This window comes from Chiloscyllium plagiosum, chromosome 2, assembly GCF_004010195.1.
Source record: "Chiloscyllium plagiosum isolate BGI_BamShark_2017 chromosome 2, ASM401019v2, whole genome shotgun sequence".
NCBI classification, from domain to species: Eukaryota; Metazoa; Chordata; class Chondrichthyes; order Orectolobiformes; family Hemiscylliidae; genus Chiloscyllium; species Chiloscyllium plagiosum.
In genome coordinates this window covers 2544567-2554357 of record NC_057711.1, presented here as the reverse complement: position 1 = coordinate 2554357, position 9791 = coordinate 2544567, and the positions used below count along the sequence as shown (strand labels likewise).

Below are 9791 nucleotides of genomic sequence, written 5' to 3'. Positions count from 1 at the left end.
TCTCCCCACCCTTCAGGCTCTCTGCCTTTATTCCTGATGAAGGGCTTTTGCCCGAAACGTCGATTTTACTGCTCTTCGGATGCTGCCTGAACTGCTGTGCTCTTCCAGCACCACTAATCCAGAATCTGGTTTCCAGCATCTGCAGTCATTGTTTTTAGCTAAATAATCAAGGACCTGCCTTCAGAAAGTGTGTTTGAGATAATCAAGCAGGTACAGTCTAGAATGCAAAATAATATAATCAGAGCTAAGCCATAAAACTTAGGAAGGACTTCTTCACAAAGAGTGGTAGAGCAATGAAACTCGTTTTATATTAATGTACGTGATGTTGGCTGGACCAGCACCCTGCCACAAAAAGATGATGCCAGATTAACATGAATAGATTTGCACTGAACAGGAATCTGAAGATATGGAGTCAAAGTGAGTTGTATGTGGTAAAGATAAAGATCAGCAATTATCAGATTGATGACGGAACAGGTTCAAGGGAGTGATTAGACTCCTAATAAACTAGATTAGACCCCTAATAAACTAGATTAGTCTCCTAATAAACTAGATTAGCCCCAATTTCCTGCTTTTCCCTAAAGTGTCTTGGTTCTGTGAATTACCAAAAAACAAATGAGCTTCCTGTGAAGAAACTTAAATAACTTCAATTGCATATATTGCCACAATCCTTTGTTGAACATTTTTCTAGTTGGTTCTAACTGATGCTATTACCTCCCGTTGGTTGTTTCCAGATAAACCTGCAACCATCTGAATTTATCCATCAATCTGTTTGATTTAAATTCTCATCACAACTACATTGTGCAAATCAAAACTTCAGAATCCAGTAAAATTCAGCAATAGCTATCAGTCTGGTCTGACCCAGGAGAGAGGAAAATATCTGTTCAAGTACCAATCCACAGTATCACTTAAAGAGGAGGGAAGGGGAGGGGGGTCTCCTGAGTTAATAAGGGTATAGATACAATGTTACTGTTCCTTTGTTTGGGAGCTTGGCGCCAAACATAGCTGTTCTGTACTCTGTTTTTTTGCTTTTCTTTCTTTTTTTGATCTATTAGTTATTTACTTATTTATTGGTGTTGCTTTGCACAATATTCGGGTTTGTTTTGTATTTTTGAGTAGGTTAGCAGTTAGTAGACAGTAGTTGTATTGTAATTTGTGTTTTTTTTTCTTTTTATCAGACTGATATTTGTTATTGATTGTATTTTTCAATAATTTTATATGTTTGTAAAGTAAAAAAATTGCTAATAAATATATTTACAAAATAAAAAGGAAGGGGTCAGTGTAAATTTACAGACTCATGTTGACCCTAAAGGACTAACCTGGGTCTGCTGGAGTGAGAGGGATACCCTCTGCTGAATAAAATACAGGCTCATTCTGAAAATTAAAACATAGTAACATGTTACACATTACTTCTGTAGTAAAACGATTCATACCAATTCAACATTACTTATTTTAGCAGGTTAATTTAATGGTACCACTCACAGAATATTTTCCATCTGATTCTTCGAGTTAAGCTACAGATTGGCAGGAAGTGCTTTTACAGTGATTGTGTAAGATTACTAACACATGACATTACCTTTAGGCATTCAATCAAATCTTCAATCAGTAAACCTAAGCCACGTATGTCTGCAGTTAATTAGGGCAAGATGAGGTGGGTGAACTGTCTGAGCTGACATTTTTGCAAAAAGGCTGCAACTAACAGGAGAAACACATTCAATAGCAATCACCTCATGAACTGGGTGAGAAGTTGAACTGCCAATAGTATCGTGATTTACACAACCAACAGGTATCAGTCAGCAGAAACCTCAATCCATTCCAACAGTGAAAAGGTAATATTTTTAATCCATTGAACAACTCTCCCTGGGTTTACAAAGCTAGTGCAACTCTCATTTTGAAGTTGCTGGGTAGGAAACCTTCTGCCCTTAATGACTCATTTGTGACAAAAATATTTTGATGTACAAAATGGCCATCATAGCTCTTTGTGCATGTCCTGCTGTTAGTTTAGTGCACTGTGTGCTTCACACAGTTTTGTTGGGTTCCTGCAAGTTAACACCCAATAACAGCTGCAAGGTTTCTGGAAATAAAAACAAAAACCTACGGATGTTGAAGATCTGAAATTAAATGACAAAGTGCTGGGGAAACTCAGCAGATATGACAGGATCTGTGAAGAGAGAAACAGAGTTAACACTGAGTGAAATATGACTTCTCTTTGGAACTGAACTGCTGAGTTTCTCCAGCACACTATTTTTATTGTAAAATTTTAATTCAATGAGCAGATATTCTGAGCTCATGGAAGACGTCTTTAATAAGCTAGGGACCAAACCCCCCCAAAAAGTGAAACACAAGTAAAACATAGCTTCAAACATCTATGCAAATGAGAAACAAAGAGAAGCACAACAGCATTTGCAAAATGACAAAGCTTACAAACTGAAGCCACTAAAACGAGGAGATGTATCTATCCCAGCAGGCTACTTTTCCACCTTTAAAAGCTCTTTCTTTCACTACACTAATCATAAACATTAGCTCAGATGGAATACTACAGGAGGTTAAAAGCTATTTCATTAATCGAGCCAATTTATCTCTACTGATGGTTTATAATGTGTTTTGTTCTAACGCAATTGTTTTGCTAAAGTCAGCATGAAGCGCACAGGCTTTCCCTGTCTGCAGTGGCAACTAGCCAAGCTTCAGTATTCCAATCCCACTGCAGCTTTACCCAATTGCCATTTCATCAGTAACTCAAACATAATGCCTTCAACACAGGGTGGGTTGCACCTCAACAGGTTTGGGACCAACTGGGTCACAAGTACTTTTCCAAATGTGGGAGAGGAGAGTTTTCATTTGGCAGGGAAATGGACAACAGCATATAAAAGCAGAGAAGATAAATAAGGTGCTTCCCCATGTGAGAGACACTAGTTTAAAAATGAGGTTTCAATTGATTGGGATGAGGACAAATCTTTTGTCTTATTGGGCTGTTGGGCTGAGAAATACTTTTCTCCAGACAGCTGTAAAGGAGTGTCATTGAATATTTTTAAGGTAGAGAAAGGCAGGTCTTTGTCTGACAAGAACCTGTCAGGGGAGACAGAAAAGTGGAGTTTTAGCCACAAATCAAATCAGCCATGATATTACCAAATGGCAAGACAGGCACAGGGGGTTGAATCTGACTATTCCAGCTCCAAATTCATCTGTTCATCTGCATAAAGTGAGTTTGCTGTGAAGTGCTAGAGAATGGAGTAAGATCATATTAAATAGTAACACATTAATAACTATGAGAAACTTGGGATGATTACAATGAATGTACATGAATAAAATGTATTTAATGCGTTTGGTGAGCTATAAGTACAATAGCGTTTCTCACCTTTGCTCATAAGACAATGCCTCCCATACCACGAATCATCGGACTGTTCCTTCTCTGAACTGCCTCCAATGAAATAATATCTCTTTTAAATAAGGGGATCAAGACTGTGCTCAGTACTCTCAATGTAGTCTCACGAGCCAGTAAATTAAAGGCTGTGTTGGTGCTTCAGTGGTAGAATTCTCCCTGCCATAAAGCAAGCCCAGGTTTGATTCCAGGCTAATGTACAGCCACCCATTTCTTCCATTCTGGGCCTTTGGTGGTGTCCCTGTTTCTGAGTCAAAATATCTGGGTTCACATCCCACCCTGCTTTATAGAAGTATAATAACACAGCCGAACAAAGTCTCTAAAATGGAACCGGAGGGTAAAAGCAAAAACTGCGACAGACCTGTTGTCGGGGCGGCACGGTGGCACAGTGGTTAGCACTGCTGCCTCACAGTGCCAGAGACCTGGGTTCAATTCCCGCCTCGGGCAACTGTCTGTGTGGAGTTTGCACATTCTCCCAGTGTCTGCGTGGGTTTCCTGAATTAATGGTCTAGCCGTAATACCCAGTTGGTTAGCACTTCCCTTTCAAAGACATTTCCATTATAAATGTTGATGCAATTCAATGTGTAACATTAAAGTGCAGAACTGTTTGGGAAGTTAGAGAAGAAATTTGTATCATCCACAGCCATGGGTGAGGTTTCCTCCGGGTGCTCCGGTTTCCTCCCACAGTCCAAAAAATGTGCAGGTTTGGTGATTTGGCCATGCTAAATTGCCCGTAGTGTTAGGTGAAGGGGTAAATGTAGGAGAATGGGTCTGGGTGGGTTGCCCTTAGGTGGATTGGTGTGGACTTGTTGGGCCAAAGGCCCTGTTTCCACACTGTAAGTAATCTAATCTAAACAGCTGGTGATCTTTAAAGGAAGAGATGCTTCAGGTACATGCTAGATACATTCCAATAAGGGCAAAGGGTCAGAGAAGAAATAAACAAGGGTCCTTCCTGACAAGATAGATAAAGATTATAAAGAAACTGAAAAGGAGGGTGTATGATACATCAGGTTAGGTTGGAAAGGCTGGAATTGTTTTGAGGGTGATTTGTTCAAGGTTGGACAAGATATGACAAACCGAAGAGTAGACAAGTAAAATCTGTCCCATGACTGATGGGACAATGTCTAGGGGACACAAATTTAAGACTTTGGGCAAGAGATAAAGGGGGAATACAAGGAAGAACATGGTTACACAATGAGCACCAAAAACCACAATGAGTACCGGGGTGGCACGGTGGCTCAGTGGTTAGCACTGCTGCCTCACAGCACCAGGGACCTGGTTCGATTCCTGACTCGGGTGACTAACTGTGTGGAGTTTGCACGTTCTCCCCGTGTCTGCGCGGCTTTTCTCTGGGTGCTCCAGCTTCCTCCCACAGTCCAAAAGTTTTGGAGGTCAGGTGAACTGTCCATGTTAAACTGCCCACAGTGTTCGGTGCATTAGTCAGGGGTAAACATGGGGAGATGGGTCTGGGCGGGTTACTCTTCAGATGGTCGGTGTGGACTTGAGCCGAAGGGCCTGTTTCAACACTGTGGGGAAATTAATCAAACCTGGAACTGCTGCCTATGAGCAAACAAATGATTTCAAAAGCAATTTAGATGGGCACTTATGAGAAGTGAACATTGAGAAACTTGTAGGGCTGAGTGAATTGGTTCGTGGAGAGTCAACATGCATTTCTTTGCCATAAATGACTCTGGCTCATGTGCCATGGACTATATCCGTGGGCATTACAGCTTTCATTCTGAAGAACAGAAGGCAACAGTTGATAAATGTTTTAATATCAACTGTGACTTATCATGTAACATTGGAGTCAGAAAGACTTAATTTCCCATCCTAGCAACAACGGAGGACCTGTTGCAATATCAGAGGTGTCACTCACCAGATGAGATGCTGAACCAAGCCTCATCTGCCCTCTCAAAACATAAAATGTCCCATGGCACTATTCTAAAGAGACCCCCTCCCTGCCATCTTGTTTGATATTAATCACTTAGTCAAAGTCCGTATCACTAACAGATGATTGAGTTATTATTGCATTGCTGTTGCTGGGGCTTACAATGCCCAAATGAATGGCAAACTTTTTAAACTACAACAATTCATCTTTAGAACTAAATTATTGGCTGAAAAGTCTGCATGTAAGTTGGCTCGCTGAGCTGGAAGGTTCGTTTTCAGACGTTTCATCACCATTCTAGGTAACATTATGATTTTACCTAGTACGGTGATGAAACGTCTGAAAACAAACCTTCCAGCTCAGCGAGCAATCTTACCTCCACAAGCTCAATCCCAGGCTACAAATCTTCTCAAAACTCGGCTATAAAGCCCTTTGCAACTTCCTGAAGTTATAAAACCACTAGATAAATACATGCAACCATGGATCTGTATATACGTAAATATCTATTTATAGATAAATAATCTTACCATGTAATAGTTGGGATCATTTTCAGGTGTAGCTTCATTATACGTTGCTGCTGTGTGAACACGACCCCAGTTACTTGACCGCAGCTCGACGAGTTTCAGCAACATCTGTTTTACATCCCTAAGTACATCCCAGATCAAAAAGCAATAAGTGGGATTCACTGGTACCTGGAGACAGAAGACCTCTTACAGATCCTTAACAAGTGACTGTATTTGATTTCATTTCCACTCGAACATGAAATTTTATACAACTGAAAAAACATGGGCATTTGCAAAACAGGAAATGAATCTCAGATCAATTATTCCAAATATTTTAAACAACTTTTCCAATGCTGGGGACATGGGGTGCAGGCAAGTTTCCATTGTAACATTGCTCCAACTCACTAGTGGATTCTTTCGTGAAGCGAGAGAGAGCGAGAGAGAGCGAGAGAGAGCGAGAGAGAGCGAGAGAGAGCGAGAGAGAGCGTGAGAGAGCGTGAGAGAGCGTGAGAGAGAGAGAGAGAGCGCGCAACTATCCATTAAAAAACTGGACTCAGCTTGCGGCTTCACAGCCAGAAATCTTCAAATTACAATAACCTATCAATAACTTTTTTGATAGAAGATTTCACAATCCAGCAGTCTGCTCAAGCAATACTTAAAATTTCACTCAAAAGCAAAAGACTGATGTTGGAAATCTGAAATAAAAACAAAGTTGTGGAGAAGCTCAGCTCTGTAACCTCATGGGGAAACAAAAAGTTAACACAGAGTTCAGTATGACTCCTCTTCAGAACCAGTTCTTTCAGTTCTGAAGAGTCAACTCAAACTTGAAGCATTAACTCTGTTTTTCTCTCCAGACCTGCTGAGATTTTACAGGATTTTGTTTTTAGTTAAGCTCTCGATTACATAGCTGCTTCAGTGCCGCACATTTACTCACCTGCTACTATTAGAATCAAGAACAACATTCTCAACTCGCTGAATTATTTCATCCATGTCTGACTTTCCTTGTCCTTTCCAGGCATCTTCTAATACTGACCCTGTCAACTGCCAAGAAAGGAGCAAGAATTAGCATGTCCTTGGGACAGAGAGCAAGACTGAGACATCAGAGCATAAAGTGCTTTAGTCATACTGCTCATTCACTTATAGATATTCACATTTGTACACAACTCTGCCAACAGTTATAGAGCATCCTCAGCTCTCTAAACCAAGAGGAAAGGTCAGGTTAATGAGAAGGGCAGGGAGGAAGACACAAAATGCACAAAGAAAATAGGAAACTGCAATCATACCTTAAGTAATTTTACAGCACAGATGAGATTATCATCCATGGGTTGAGAAAAGAGCGAATTCAGCAATTCACGAAGTCCTGTCTGCAGAATCTCAGCTCGTGCTGGTGCTCCATTTGCCCCCTTGACCTGTCAATCCAAAACAGAAACAAATCCCTTCAAGTCAAAAATGAATTGGTTTTTCCACAGTCACTTATGTTCAAATATTTTTCAGCGCAATTCAAACAAAACAACTGCCGTGTCACAGGTCTTCGAAGTTAAGAAACAAATTAAACAATTGGATCTCAACAGTTTGATTCAATGGATAGCACTTTGATCACAGTCAAAAGCTTGTGGGTTCAAGGCCCATTCTATAGACTTACACACACAATCCAACCAATAGTTCATTGCAGTACCAAGGGAGAGTTTCATTGTTGTAGACACACCTTGCAGATAGTACAGCACAAGTAGAGACCTTATAAGCCAGCATGCTTGTGCAAGTTCTTCAAAGGTTCCATCCAATTTAATTTTACTACAAAAATAACAGATTAATATTTGAAAGGTATTTAATTGGCTGTGAAATGTTTTGAAACGTCTCTGAAGAAACAGCAATCGCTTTCCTCATGAATCCCCTGACCAGTTGTCACCAATTTCGCTCCTTCTCAGCACTTGACTGGATCGGGCCTTCCCAGGCCATGTTGTTGCGCATCTGAAAATCAGCGAGGGACATGTAAGGCCACAGTGGTTCATCTGACCTCCAAAGTTAGAGAAAACCCTCAATTTCACCAAAACCAAAACAGTGCAGCCGAATTTGCTGACACGGCCCAAAATCTTAAGTGGCTTGTCTTCTGCAACAAGTTAGTCTAGAAGTGAATGCGACCAATAATCTTTTGTCTGCAAGTTATTTTCCAGTCAGCTTTCCAAAATTATTAAAAAACAATAAACAGCGGTGAGAAAAATAGACAGTTCGAAACACCGAAGCATGCTGGACCCTGAAACACCCACCTCCAAATTCAGATACAGCTCACCAAGGAACAGCACGAACGAGTGGAACTTCTTCCGGGTTTTTTCATCGCCTTTCACCGCCTCATCTCTCTTTACATATTCTGTCTGACACCTACAGGAAAAGGCAAACAACAATGACATTCAGAACTGGACGTTTAGCTGCTTGTTTCCTCAAGCCAATTTGCCAAACACCACAGCTCAATTGGGTGAAATTCTAACTTCTGAACTAAAAGGTGTTGCATTCAAGTCTCACACCAGAAGATTTGAGATCACATAGACTGACACTGCAGTGCAGGACTGAGGGAGCTGGAAACACCAGCCTATGAATGAATTGTTAAACAAAGTCACTGTCTAGCCTTTCAGGTGACAACACAAAAGAACTTTAGGCTCTATTACAAAGAGAATCGGGGAGTTGTCTCGAGTGCCCGAACCAACAATTATCCCTCAACCAACATCACCAAAAATTGATTAACTGGTAATTGTAACATGGCCGTTTATGGACATTTGCTGAGCCAAAGTTATCGGCTACAGTTCCTATATTACAACAAACACTACACTTCAGAAGTACTTAAACAGCAAAGTACTTGGAATATCATGAGCTAGTGAAAGATGCTGCACAAATGTAAATCTGGACTAAGGGGAGAAAGTGAGGTCTGCAGATGCTGGAGATCAGAGCTGAAAATGTGTTGCTGGAAAAGCGCAGCAGGTCAGGCAGCATCCAGGGAACAGGAGAATCGACGTTTCGGGCATAAGCCCTTCTTCAGGCTAATGTCCGAAACGTCGATTCTCCTGTTCCCTGGATGCTGCCTGACCTGCTGCGCTTTTCCAGCGACACATTTTAAATCTGGACTAACCATGGTCATGTACAGCTTTCGTTTCACACCCTACTCTGTTTCATGAGAAATATAACATTTTGAAAAGGAAGGAGGACAGAATATTGGACAAAATCGGAGATAGTAATTTAACCTTGTGGGACACACGTGACCCAGCACTAACCTTTGTAGCAGCAGCTGCCGGAAGTTGTTATTTCTGGGGTTGATAGTTAGGTTCTGGGACAGGTAGTTACACAGCCGAGCCCCTGTGTATGTGAAGTTGGGCACTGTAGTCGCCTAGAGGAAGGAAAACGGTCAACTGAAAGTTACTACATGGAAGAGGTAGCCTAAAAAAACAGTGACCATGAGCAATGCAGCACTACATAACAAAAGCAAATACTAGAAATACTCAGGAAGTCAATCTGTTTCTCTCTCCATGGAAGCAACCGGAAAAAGTGAGAAGTGTAAGGATTCAAGTAGAGGAGTGAGGAAAGATGGGTGCAGCCAATAATAGAAAGAACGTAAGGGAAAGTATGTTACAAAGGGGCAGGGAGGCAGGAGAGATTTAATGACATAAGACCACAAGAGAAAATGCTGGAAAACTTTGACAAAGGGTCAGTTAGACTCGAAACATCAGCTCTTTTCTCTCCTTACAGATGTTGCCAGATCTGAGATTTTCCAGCATTTTCTCTTTTGGTTTCAGATTCCAGCATCCGCAGTAATTTGCTTTTATTAAATGACATAAGGATTGATTGGGAAAGGCAAGAGGGATGAGAATGGAACAAGAAGAAAACAAATAAAAGATGAGCCCAGAATTACAATAACAGAATCATGACCAGAAACTGCAGCCGACTAAGTAATGAAGCAGTGAATATGGTTTGAAATTTTATTAATCTTGGTGAACAGAAAAATGAAGTGTCTGATTGATAAATGAGATTCTGAGCATCAAGA

The 9791-nt window shown here is 40.9% G+C and overlaps 1 protein-coding gene across 1 annotated transcript in view; it reads right to left on the bottom strand.

Annotated features, from left to right (window-relative positions):
• The window catches only part of paip1 (poly(A) binding protein interacting protein 1), a 70023-nt gene that overhangs the window by 14551 nt on the left and 45681 nt on the right, over positions 1–9791 (bottom strand). Inside the window, exons 4-9 of the mRNA XM_043703143.1 lie at positions 9025–9137; positions 8029–8140; positions 7048–7173; positions 6699–6805; positions 5789–5906; positions 1317–1371 (exon numbers count right to left, since the gene is read on the bottom strand). Coding sequence (XP_043559078.1) covers positions 1317–1371; positions 5789–5906; positions 6699–6805; positions 7048–7173; positions 8029–8140; positions 9025–9137 — 631 coding nt within the window. The remainder of the gene's footprint in view (positions 1–1316; positions 1372–5788; positions 5907–6698; positions 6806–7047; positions 7174–8028; positions 8141–9024; positions 9138–9791) is intronic.